At 46.2% G+C, this 13,010-nt stretch overlaps 2 protein-coding genes across 2 annotated transcripts; one reads left to right on the top strand and one right to left on the bottom strand.

The window, feature by feature from the left end:
• Positions 1-515: 515 nt before the first annotated feature.
• LOC123127372 (putative magnesium transporter MRS2-G) lies at positions 516-3,173 on the top strand. The gene is made up of 4 exons (XM_044547022.1): positions 516-1,029; positions 1,142-1,587; positions 2,059-2,343; positions 2,663-3,173. Exons 1-4 carry the CDS (start codon positions 639-641, stop codon positions 2,945-2,947), a joined length of 1,407 nt encoding a protein of 468 aa, XP_044402957.1. The 5' UTR covers positions 516-638; the 3' UTR covers positions 2,948-3,173.
• Positions 3,174-3,656: 483 nt separating this feature from the next.
• On the bottom strand, positions 3,657-7,799 carry LOC123127376 (probable protein phosphatase 2C 72). Its single transcript, XM_044547030.1, has 5 exons — positions 7,366-7,799; positions 6,785-7,211; positions 5,944-6,311; positions 5,176-5,412; positions 3,657-4,155 (listed from the first exon to the last, which is right to left on the bottom strand). Exons 2-5 carry the CDS (start codon positions 7,107-7,109, stop codon positions 3,907-3,909), a joined length of 1,179 nt encoding a protein of 392 aa, XP_044402965.1. The 5' UTR covers positions 7,110-7,211; positions 7,366-7,799; the 3' UTR covers positions 3,657-3,906.
• Positions 7,800-13,010: the final 5,211 nt, after the last annotated feature.

Below are 13,010 nucleotides of genomic sequence, written 5' to 3'. Positions count from 1 at the left end.
GCAAACCTAGTGGCAAATGTGGTAGTTTTCTACAATTAACTCGGCATATCATGCATGGAAGTGGAATTGCGAGCACCCTTTGAGCATCAGGCTCACCAAATCTTCATCCCATGAATTCGTGATTGGGTCAACAAGATCACAAATCTTTGACAAAAGATGCCCCCTTCTAGGAGTGATAATTTTCCTATTGGAGATGCTCTTACTACTGAATAAAATTCCTATTGACACCCCCCCCCCTAAAAAAAGAATGACACAATAATTTTAAGGTCATATCAGGCACGAATCATGACGCAACAATCAATGGCTGAACAGGGAGCCTCCCGTCTCAGCTCTGTGGCGGGTAAACTAAAAGCAAGTACAATAGAGATAAGTCAGCGGGCTATAAGAAATAAACTAGTATATTTCTGCTTAGTTGGCCGGCGGCTAACTATACTATTAACCATGCTCTAACGGTTGGCGCCGTACCCGACTCCCCACGCACACACTTCCTGGTTCCAGCCCAGCCCACCCCGGAGCTGCAGCAGATATTGATTGGACGCGAACCACGCGTCCCGAACTGCCAGCCCCTCTCTTCCCGTGCCGCACCACGCTACCCAACGACCTCGATCAAAGCCGCCGCCTCCGCCGCCGCCGCCGCCATGGGGAGGCGATCCGGAGGCAGGAAGCTGCCCTTCTTCTCCGCCGCCTCCTCCTCGTCCTCCACCAAGCGCACCCGCTCCGCGCGCCGCCTCCCTTCCCTGCCCAAGCCCAGCTCGCCGCCTCCCCCCTCCCCGACCACTCCGCCCCCCGCGCCGCAGACCACCACGTCTCCGCCTGCCCCCTCTCCCGGGGGTAGTGCCGCCGTGGCCGGCGTGTCCGGCAAGGTCGGCAAGAAGAAGGCCGGCGCCCGCTTGTGGATGCGGCTGGACCGGTGGGGCTCCTCTGAGATCCTGGAGCTCGACAAGGCCTCCATCATCCGCCGCGCGGGCGTGCCCCCGCGCGACCTCCGCATCCTCGGCCCTGTCTTCTCCCACTCCTCAAACATCCTCGGTGAGCGCTCGCTAAATCAATACCGACCGCCATCAGGGACGCGGATTTTGCTCTTGCCAAAACCAAGCAGACCCAAGCATTACATACTCATATACGATGATTGATTGTGCAGCTAGAGAGAAGGCGATGGTCATCAACCTAGAATTCATCAGGGCGATTGTTACTGCGGAGGAGGTCCTCCTATTGGACCCTCTGATGCAGGAGGTGCTCCCTTTCGTCGACCAATTGAGGCAGCATCTCCCTCTGAGGAGCCTGGTGGGTGGGAATGGTGAACACGGCGGTGATAGCAATGGGGTCAAGCAGGATGGTTCGCCCGGGGATCAGGTGCCCTGTCTTAATGAGGCCACCGGGGCAGAGCATGAGTTGCCATTCGAGTTCCAGGTGCTGGAGGTCGGGCTTGAGGCCGTGTGCTCCACGTTGGACTCCAGTGTGGCTGATCTTGAGAGGCGCGCTATTCCCGTGCTCGATGAGCTCACCAAGAATGTCAGCACTAAGAACTTGGAGCGTGTGCGGAGCCTCAAGAGTGACCTTACCCGTTTGCTTGCCCGCGTTCAGAAGGTATCATTAGAGAAACTCTGCTGCCTCTCACCTTTATCATTTAGTCGAGTCGCCAATTGATGTACGGTCTTACATTTTTCGACAAAGAGCGGATTTTATTGGCTCGTAATGGAGCATCAAGAGTACGTTCTTACGTAGCCCTCTTCATGTGGATGAATACCTATTATTAAGCTATCTTGGTGCAAGTTTTCAAAGAAGTGTGAAAAACGCTCTTCTATTATGGGACGGAGGGAGTACAATTTATCTGCTGATTAAGATGAACATTTTTAATTCTAATTCTGATTGAATTGTTACATTAGGAAAATATTTTAAAGGGGGGGGGGGGGGGGTGTCATAGACAGTTGACCATTTTTTGTTTTCTTCTATTCGCCATTAAACTTCTCAATCTTATTGCTTAAAGTGTATTGCTGCTGGGAAATTTTATTGTAGTTTTGAGAACCTTGATGATAACCCACATGCTGCTCTTCTTAGGTCAGAGATGAGATAGAACATCTTCTAGATGATAATGAAGACATGGCACATCTTTATCTTACAAGGAAGCAAGCACAGAATCAGCAGGTTGAGGCTTTAATGACGTCTGCTGCTTCCAATAGCATTGTTCCCGCAGGAGCAAGTCTGCCAAGGCTGAACTCCAGTTTTCGGCGCAGTGTGAGCATTGCCACCAGTATATATTTGGATAACGATGTGGAAGACCTCGAGATGTTGCTTGAGGCCTACTTCATGCAGCTGGATGGAATTCGCAACAGAATTTTATCGGTTAGTCCTTCCGACATAAGCCTTGTTACTGTTTTCTTGAGCTATTTAACACTGGCTTACCTTAATTCTTGATATTGTACGTATTTGGTGCTGAGTAATCATGTGGAATTTAGTTGTTGTTCCATTTCTGAGAGTGTAATTGCGCAGATAAATTGTCTTTTGTTCTGAAAAACACAAGGCTCAGTTGATACTCGAGGCAGCAAATTATCATATGCTGAATTATTTCATTATCAGGATCATATTTTGGTTGAGTTATTTGGGTTCTTATTTCTTACTCATCTTGATGTGGACATTGATTTCTCCTTTGGAAATTTAACAGGTCCGAGAGTATATTGATGACACAGAAGACTACGTCAACATTCAACTCGACAATCAGCGAAATGAACTGATCCAACTTCAGCTTACGCTGACCATTGCATCTTTCGGCATAGCCGTCAATACCTTCATAGCTGGGGCATTTGCGATGAACATTCCATGCCATTTTTATGACATCGCAGATGGCAGCTTCTTTTGGCCATTTGTCGGAGGTACATCGTCAGGCTGCTTTGTGATCTCCGTTGTTCTGTTAGGGTACGCCTGGTGGAAGAAGTTGCTCGGTCCCTGAACTCACAGTGAAGGCAAGTCGATGGTGAGAGAGCTCATCATTCTGAAGGTGGCAAACACTTTTGCTTCTCTGGCCTCCGGTAAGGAGCAAGCCCTCGAAGGGCAGAGGTGCACCTGTTGGGCTAGGTAGAAACTCTCTGTGTTCATGTTTTGGAGTAGTAGATAACAGAGTGAGTAATATGCTGTGATGTTTCATTGCCATAAATTATACAAGTTCGTCGTACTGAGAGGATGTTGCGTATATGGTTCATCTGCTTTCTAATCCCTCCGCCCCATAATGTATGCCTTTTTTGACTCGAGTGTAGTGTCAGAAATGTCTTACATTATGGGACGGAAGGATGGCACCAGATCTGGCTGTTCTTGGCAACAGAAAACCAATGCTACAAAATCTTAGTTTTATCATGCTCGCTTTCTACCTTGATTAAAACTTTGGAAGTTTCTTTCAAATTGCACGTAATAAAGAAATTAAAATGAGGGGCTCAGCTTCGATGCGAACTCCACAAGGCATTGCCATCACAAATGGCTTCTTCATCAGGTTCCCTGTGACGAGAGCTGTTCAATATGTGCAAGTTCACATGTGGCATCGACATGTCAACAGAGTAACGTTGTAGATCGTGTTGATCAGAGCTCAGCAGATTAAGGCATAAAGAAAGCAACCTGCTACATGCCGAAGATTAGCCAGCCTATAGATGCAGCACTTTGTGAGGGGCTAAACAAAATGAAATGGTGATGAGATGAACTATTATCACAAGACGATCCGGAGAATGTACACTAAGAATAATCTAATCTTATACCTTGCCCCTATCAGTACACTAGTAACCAGGTTGAATCTAAAAGTTTTTTTTTCTTGCGAGAACGCACAGGAAACGCGCTACACTTGACCGTGGCTGCTGCTCTTCTTGTCTTCTTCTTTTCCTTCCCTTTTCTGGTCTTCGTGTCTTCTTAACTCCAGTGGAAGGGCTAGGAACCTGAGAATGGAGCAAGGGAATTTGCAGGGAGGGCAACGCCACCACCTCGCAGAGAAACTGTGGGCCGGTTCCAGGCGTCAGTGGCTATGGCATTCGAATCAAAAAATACCACGACAACCGTTATATCATCATGAAAGTGGCGCCTCACTCCACGGTCAATTTTCTTGAGATCTGAATACCGCATCTCCCTCTTCTTTGCTGCTTCCTGCATTGCAGCCTTCACTAGCTTTCGAGCAATCCCCTGAAACATATAAAGTTACGATAACATTAATAACAAAATAAGAAAACAATGTTGTTCTATGAAATGAATTAAGGAACACAAGACTCTAGTAGAATATGAGAACAAGATGTTTAGACATAATGAAGCTGGGTTCTGCTACATGGTTTGTTTGCAAACTGAAATGTGAAGTGAGATTCAGTAGCATGTCTACATTGGTTAGTTGGTGAGGTGCCAATCGCCATAGTTCAGGAAGGTGTGATTAATATAACCGAATCAGTTGTAAAGTAGCTCATTCACAATGCTTCATGTAGAATGCAGATGTTGAAGAGATCTAAAAATGGTTCCCTTGGAAAAGAAAAGGAGGTCTGAACTCTGAAGATGATAACTGCTACTATAAAGGAACGGAGGGAGTACAAAATATCTCCTCAATAAGCAACCAACCAGGCATTTGCAGACTGAAGTTTAAGCAAGTAACCTTCAATTCAGCGACTAGGGATTCCAATAGTGTGACATGAAAAGAGAGACATAGATAATCAACAATATAACCTATACCACATTAGCCAGACATGACCTAATCCAGGACCAGCAGAGGAACACAAAATTCTAGGGACTAAACCATTGTTGTTATCTCAAACAACATTTTGATGCAGACAAATTTAAATACCTAAAACAGCAACAACTGCGGAACTGCTACAAAATCGATAACTTGGTGCCATTTAAGTCAGTTGCAACCATCGTGGCAGGCGAACAAAATCTAATATACCCTTGCATGATAATGTCTATACTATGTTCTTGCAGAACTATTACATGTTAACAGAACTTAGAAAGAGTTCTAAAGATGTTCATATCTGGTATTCCCTAATTCCTTATAAGAAAGAAAATATAGCCACTTACCTCAACAGAAACATCAACCAAAGAACGATAAAATTACTACAGAAGCAAAAATACGTACTTTGTGGTTCGGAAAAAGAATGCATGAACTAGCACTTAGCTTTCAAAGAACCCAGTAACACAAACTAAACATAAGATAAGAACACATACATTACGAGGACTACTGTGGACTAGCTCAACAGCTTTCTGATTACTAAGATGCTCCCAGAGCCCATCAGATGCAAAAATGATGAACTGATCAGTTAACTGTATTTGGTGTACAGTAATTGCTGGCTCAGAACTAAGAAGCGGTCTCTGGAAAGTTTCTGGAAGCCGAAACTTGCTATGCAAAGGTTCTCTGTTGAATTCTGGTCTCTTCAGATACACATCTCCAATGGACCTTGTTATCTGCAACACATTATCCTACCATGTGAGATACACGGCAGAAGCAATTGCATGGCATTTGGGAAGGGACTAAGCAGTAACGATGCAAGAGACAACAGCAGATTAAAATGATTCATCTAGGAAATGCACATGACGATATTGTACATGATAAGCACACCTCATATCTGTTTTAAGAAACGCAGGCATACATAATAATTAATTTGCGGGATCGACATCAAGGGAAATGCATTCAACAGCTGAATATGGTATTTGTCTTGGCTACTACTGTACCTAATTACAAGACTCGGACTGTTGCATTATTGCAGATTGTATACACGGGTAAAAAAATAGCCAACAAGAACACCTAAATATAGCTGATAACTGAGAATTTGCCTAATGTAAAAACATGCAGCAATAATTCTAATAGAAGCACCATGACGCAGCATTTAAACGCAGTTATGGTAATAATGAAAAGTTTAGCCTAATGTCCGAAGACTGTATAAAGGAAGCTATGGATCACATGCCAGTTGCAATTTCTGAACTCCAAGCATTTACCTGAATAATACCCTTCACACGCCAAACATTGTGCTTCAGGATCACAATGTGGGGATCATCAGGATGCATTGCCTGCATCTCTCGCCTAACCTCCTCGAAGGATGCATTATGTTCTGCTGAGAGCTGCATAGCCACAACCTCTCCAGTTCCCTTGACAAGTCTCCCCAGAATAGCACGAGAGTCCCCAACATTTGCAACATAGAGAGTTCCAGCACAAATCACACCAACTAGACAGCAAGAGCCTACCGCCGCTAATTGCGGCCTCACCGACCATTGATTACTGACTAGAGAGAGAAATCCCTCCTCGGTCGCTCGGAAAGCCTTCCGAATTACTTCCACTGACATGCACTTCTGCTCAGATGCATATCCTGAAAAAGGAAGTTCATCATGCAAGGGAACTAATGGAGATTGACATGTAGTTCAAACATATCATAATATGACGTGAAGGTAGTAAACGACACTATCATTTATTCACTCTACAGTCAACAATAAATGTGCTTCCATTATACTTGAAAGTAAAATAAATCAACCAAGGATCGAATATAGTATAAACTAGGCAACTGCTCCGAAGAGAACATCATTTAAATTGCACTTGTTTGTTTTCTGTATTACTACAAGTAGAACTATATCCCTTGCAATGCAGGCATCCAATAAATATCTACATCCATGGCAAGAAAAATGGCTGACAACAATCAGCATCAATCACAGACACTTGCAGGTCTAGCAATGGGAAACAATACAACTATGGATCGCAGTGCATAGCTAGACTGACATTTGATGTAAAATCCTTTCTAGTTTAAGTTCTACATCAGGAGAGCCGCAGCAACAATTGAGGTATTACCCTTCAGATGGTTGAACATGTGGTCATTGATGTAGCGCGCCGTCTCCGGTCCACCATGGCCATCATAGACGCCGACGAAGCTGCCCTGCAGGTTGGGATCCGTTGTGCTCAGCGACCCGGATTCCACCTGACTATGGTCCTCCAGCAGGTTATTAGCCTGGACCACGGCCATCGAGAACTCGCCGGCGACGAGCTGCCCTGCGTCCTTGTACCACAGGAGCCCGTCCTGCCGGCCGGCCGCATCCACCCCCTTGCGAGGGCGCCCGTCCGGCGACGACGTCGGACCCCAGCAAGATCTCAGGTAATCCATCGCAGACGATAGCATCCCTCATCTCCGCCACCTCCCCATCGCCCGCTGCCTCACAAAAGCCATGTCTATTCGCCTTCTCTCCCGATATCCTTTCCCCTTCCCTTCGCCTCGCCAAATCTGCCATCGAAACCAACCAACACAAACACCAAGATCAAGAGCCCGATCAATCCACGGCAGACGCTGCGCGATCGAAGGGGGAGAGATCGCCAAGAACGACCACACCCTACTAGCATTGGAAGACGAGGGACCAAACAAGAAAAGAACAACTCACCTTTTTCTTGGATGGCTAGCTTCCTGCAGAGCCGCGCACCCAGATTTCCTGCGATCTCGCGACGAGGGAGGGGCGGGCTTGGATCTGGAAACCAATCGATCTCGAGCAAGCGGAAGATTGGGTTTTGGTGGAACGGGTGGGCTCCTCTACGGGATCCAGACGAAGCAACCGCGAAGCTGAGGCGGAGAGACTAAAATAAGATGCGCTTTTCCGCTCTCCTTTTCGGTCTCCCTTCTCGCGGCTGCCAAATTTTGCAGGCAGGCAGGCAGGCTCGAACGACGAGCAGATCAGGGAATCTCTCTATCTTCTCCGCTCCACAGCAAAGAGAGGGAGAGAGAGGACTAGCAAGCAAGAGAGAAGACGAACAAGGCAACCCAAGGAGAGAGCGAGGGGGGGTCGGGGCCAGCAAGGCAATGGCAAAGGCGATAGGACCTAATTTCATTCCGGGGTGGTGACTATTTCGTGGAATGCTTCCATTAATCTCTCCCCTGTTTTCTCTGGCTGCCTTTCTTATCTTACACACGAAGAAAAAGGATTTTTGTTTATAAACTATAAAAAGAAGCATGATGTCCCTTCGGGGACATCCGATAAAAACAAGCATGATACAAATCAAATGTTCACGTGTACACACTGACGATCACCTCTACGAACGCAGGTACGTAAAAAAGTGATTTTGCCGTATTTTGAGTTATATATGCATATGTACATGCAGTGTTGGGCCCTGGGCATTGGACGTGTCACCACTAGTTCTCGAACATGAAGTCATACATCTACCAAATCTGAAGAGTCTAGGTTAGGTCATACGGTGCTAGAAGATCAAGGCGGATGACACAAGGGTTATAAAGATACTCAATGAAAGGGGACACACATTTGACATCTTCTGAAGCTCTAGACTAACTTTACAAGATCCGACCGGACACACATCTCGGTCGTCCACCGATGTACTCGACGAATTAGCATCCAACCCCGTCGGAAATCACATTGTCTTCCTCCATTGTAATATTTCTTGAGACAATCTTGCATAAGCACGAGTATGATGTTACCCCTTCATGGAGGCTTAAACATGGATTAAATGTATGTTTGTCCCACGACCGAAGTTACATTCTACTACCGAACAGATCAACATGCAATTATCGTCCTGATGTTAGGTACTTTGCCTAGTACCTTTATAATTGTGCCGTTTGTGAGGATCTCGCATTGCCAAATCAGAACTACAACATCAACATCATCTTCATCGACATTGGCATCATCTGCTTCGACGAGGTATGCATCTCCATCAACATCATCTTTGTCGACTTCATCTTCGTCAACATCTCAGATCGAAAATACGCTAGTCACACCAATTGATATCATGTCTCCACTAAGCCTGACATCATCAACAACTTCTCATTTAGAGCCCTGACGTCCTCTTGTTCGGCCGACAACTTTCCCTCCACATGGTACGACCCAGATTACCTTGCCTACTTCACTGAGATCTGCTCTATGGGTCGTTGATGACCTATATTGACTATGTCAGTTGGGTGGATTGTTCGAAATATGCCCTAGAGGCAATAATAAAATGGTTATTATCATATTTCTCGTTCATGATAAATGTTTATTATTCATGATAGAATTGTATTGACCGGAAACTTAAATACATGTGTGGATACATAAACAACACCATGTCCCTAGTGGGCCTCTACTAGACTAGCTCGTTGATCAAAGATGGTTAAGGTTTCCTAACCATAGAGATGAGTTGTCATTTGATAACGGGATCACATCATTAGGAGAATGATGTGATGGACAGACCCAACCGTAAGGTTAGCATCTAATCGTATCACCAAGTTCACTTTGTCGTAGCTTTCTTAATGTCAACTATCTGTTCCTTAGACAATGAGATCATGCCACTCCCGAATACCGGAAGAATTCCTTGCGGGTTATCAAACGTCACTTCATAACCGGGTGATCATAAAGGTTCTCTACAGGTATCTTGGGAAATGTTTGTTGGGTTATATGGATTGAGACTGGAATTTGTCGTTGTAGGATCGAAAGTATGTCTAGAGGGGGGCGATTAGACTACTTGACCAAATAAAAATCTATCATTTTCCCAATTTTAGTTGTGGATATATTTTAGCAATTATGACAAGTCAAGTAACACATGCAAGTCTAAGAGTATAGCAGCGGAATGTAAAAACATTGCACATGTAAGTAAAGATAAGGGTTTGGAGAAGGTAAACGCGATGGGGACACGAAGATTTTTTGGCGTGGTTCCGATAGGTGGTGCTATCGTACATCCACGTTGATCCAGACTTCAACCCACAAAAGGTAACGATTACGCGAGTCCACGGAGGGTTCCACCCACGAAGGGCCCACGAAGAAGCAACGTTGTCTATCCCACCATGGCCATGGTCCACGAAGGACTTACCTCAATCGGGTAGATCTTCACGAAGTAGGCGATCTCCTTGCCCTTATAAACTTATTGGTTCAACTCCACATCATGTCGGAGGCTCCCAAGCGACACCTAACCAATCTAGAAGACACCACTCTCCAAAAGGTAATAGACGGTGTGTTGATAATGAACTCCTTGCTCTTTGTGCTTCAAGTGATAGTCTCCCCAACACCCAACTCTCTCACACAAATTTGGCTATGGTGGAAGAAGGATTTGAGTGGAAAGCAACTTGGGGAAGGCTAGAAATCTGAAGGAAATATGCCCTAGAGGCAATAATAAAGTTGTTCTTTTATATTCCTTATTCATGATAAATGTTTATTATTCATGCTAGAATTGTATTAACCGAAAACTTGATACATGTATGAATACATAGACAAAACACCGTGTCCCTAGTATGCCTCTACAAGACTAGCTAGTTGATCAAAGATGGTTAAGTCTCCTAGCCATGGACATGTGTTGTCATTTGATGAATGAGATCACATCATTAGGAGAATGATGTGATGGACAAGACCCATCTATTAGCTTAAGATTATGATCGTTCAATTTTATTGCTACTGCTTTCTTCATGTGAAATACATATTCCTCGGACTATGAGATTATGCAACTCTCGGATACCGGAGGAATGCCTTGTGTGCTATCAAACGTCACAACTTAACTGGGTGATTATAAAGATGCTCTATAGGTATCTCCGCAGGTGTTTGTTGGGTTGGCATAGATCGAGATTAGGATTTGTCACTCCGAGTATCGGAGAGGTATCTCTGGGCCCTCTCAGTAATGCACATCATAAGAAGCCTTACAAGCAATGTGGCTAATGAGTTAGTTACGGGATGATGCATTACGGAACGAGTAAAGAGACTTGCCGGTAACAAGATTGAACTAGGTAAGAAGATACGGACGATCGAATCTGGGGCAAGTAACATACCAACGATATGTTGGGGAACGTTGCAGAAAATTAAAATTTTTCCTACGGTTTCACCAAGATCCATCTATGAGTTCATCTAAGCAACGAGTCTAGGGAGAGAGTTTGCATCTACATACCACTTGTAGATCGCGTGCGGAAGCTTGCAAGGTGATGATGTAGTCGTACTCGACGTGATCCAAATCACCGATGACCTGCGCCGAACGGACGGCACCTCCGCGTTCAACACACGTACGGAACAGCCACGTCTCCTCCTTCTTGATCCAGCAAGGAAGGGAGGAGAGGTTGAGGGAGATGGCACCAGCAGCAGCACGACGGCGTGGTGTTGGTGGAGCTGCAGTACTCCGGCAGAGCTTCGCTAAGCACTATGGAGGTGGAGGAGGTGTTGGGGAGGGAGAAGGAGGCAACCAAAGGCCAGGGCGTTCAGGTATGAAGTCCCTCCTCTCCCCCCACTATATATAGGGGTGCCAAGGGGGGGTGGCCGGCCCTAGGAGATCAAATCTCCTAGGGGGTGCGGCGGCCAAGGGGGGTTTTCCCTCCCCCCAAGGCACCTAGGAGGTGCCTTACCCTCCTAGGACTCTTGCCCCCCTTGAACCCTAGGCGCATGGGCCTATGTGGGGCTGGTGCCCTTGGCCCATTAGGCCAAGGCGCACCCCCTTACAGCCCATGTGGCCCCCCGGGACAGGTGGACCCACCCGGTGGACCCCCGGGACCCTTCCGGTGGTCCCGGTACAATACCGATAACCCCGAAACTTGTCCCGATGCCCGAAACAGGACTTCCCATATATAAATCTTTACCTCCGGACCATTCCGGAACTCCTCGTGACGTCCGGGATCTCATCCGGGACTCCGAACAACATTCGGGTTACTGCATATACATATCCCTATAACCCTAGCGTAACTGAACCTTAAGTGTGTAGACCCTACGGGTTCGGGAGACATGCAGACATGACCGAGACTCTCTTAGTCAATAACCATCAGCGGGATCTGGATACCCATGATGGCTCCCACACGCTCCTCGATGTTGTCATCGGATGAACCACTATGTCGAGGATTCGATCAAACCCTGTATGCAATTCCCTTTGTCAATCGGTACGTTACTTGCCCGAGACTCGATCGTCGGTATCCCAATACCTTGTTCAGTCTCGTTACCGGCAAGTCACTTTACTCGTACCGTAATGCATGATCCCGTGTCCAACACCTTGGTCACATTGAGCTCAATACGATGATGCATTACCGAGTGGGCCCAGAGATACCTCTCCGTCATACGGAGTGACAAATCCCAGTCTCGATCCGTGTCAACCCAACAGCTACTTTCGGAGATACCTGTAATGTACCTTTATAGTCACCCAGTTACGTTGTGACGTTTGGTACACCCAAGGCATTCTTACGGTATCCGGGAGTTACACGATCTCATGGTCGAAGGAAGAGATACTTGACACTTGCAAAGCTCTAGCAAAACGAACTACACGATCTCTTATGCTATGCTTAGGATTGGGTCTTGTCCATCACATCATTCTCCTAATGATGTGATCCCGTTATCAACTACATCCAATGTCCATAGTCAGGAAACCATGACTATCTGTTGATCACAACGAGCTGGTCAACTAGAGGCTTACCAGGGACATAGTGTGGTCTAAGTATTCACACGTGTATTACGATTTTCGGATAATACAGTTATAGCATGAATACAAGACAATTATCATGAACAATGAAATATAATAATACTTTTATTATTGCCTCTAGGGCATATTTCCAACACGATAAAGGGAATAACGTATGTTGTCATAACGGTTTGACTGATAAAGATCTTCGTAGAATATATGGGAGCTAATATGAGCATCCAGGTTCCGCTATTGGTTATTGACTGGAGAAGTGTCTCGGTCATGTCTACATAGTTCTCGAACCTGTATGGTCCGCACGCTTAATGTTTGATGACGACTTGTATTATATGAGTTATGTGATTTGGTGCCCGGATGTTATTCGGAGTCCCGGATGAGATCACAGACATGACGAGGAGTCTCCAAAATGGTCGAGAGGTAAAGATTTACATATTGGATGATAGTATTCGGACACCAGAAGTGTTTCGTAATGTATCGGATACATATCGGAGTCCGGGAGGGTTACCGGACCCCCCCCCCCCCCGGGGGGGGGGAGATATGGCCCATATGGGCCTTAGGAGGGAGCACACCAGCCCACGCAGGGGTGGCGCCCCCCAGGAAGGAGGCCGAATTGGAGAGGAGGAGGCGGCGGCTGAGGGAGTCCTGGATAAGGGGGTATCCGGACAGCCGGACTGTG

This window comes from Triticum aestivum, chromosome 1B (genome assembly GCF_018294505.1).
Source record: "Triticum aestivum cultivar Chinese Spring chromosome 1B, IWGSC CS RefSeq v2.1, whole genome shotgun sequence".
Taxonomy (NCBI): Eukaryota; Viridiplantae; Streptophyta; class Magnoliopsida; order Poales; family Poaceae; genus Triticum; species Triticum aestivum.
The sequence above is the reverse complement of the archived record's forward strand: the minus strand, read 5'-3'. Positions and strand labels throughout refer to the sequence as shown.

Coding starts and splice junctions, on each gene's coding strand:
- LOC123127372 (XM_044547022.1), top strand. CDS start 639: ATGGGGAGGCGATCCGGAGGCAGGAAGCTGCCCTTCTTCTCCGCCGCC. Junction 1,030..1,141: donor CCACTCCTCAAACATCCTCG/GTGAGCGCTCGC, acceptor TTGATTGTGCAG/CTAGAGAGAAGGCGATGGTC. Junction 1,588..2,058: donor TGCTTGCCCGCGTTCAGAAG/GTATCATTAGAG, acceptor TGCTCTTCTTAG/GTCAGAGATGAGATAGAACA.
- LOC123127376 (XM_044547030.1), bottom strand. CDS start 7,109: ATGCTATCGTCTGCGATGGATTACCTGAGATCTTGCTGGGGTCCGACG. Junction 5,413..5,943: donor GTGTGAAGGGTATTATTCAG/GTAAATGCTTGG, acceptor AATGTGTTGCAG/ATAACAAGGTCCATTGGAGA. Junction 4,156..5,175: donor TCCACAGTAGTCCTCGTAAT/GTATGTGTTCTT, acceptor TATATGTTTCAG/GGGATTGCTCGAAAGCTAGT.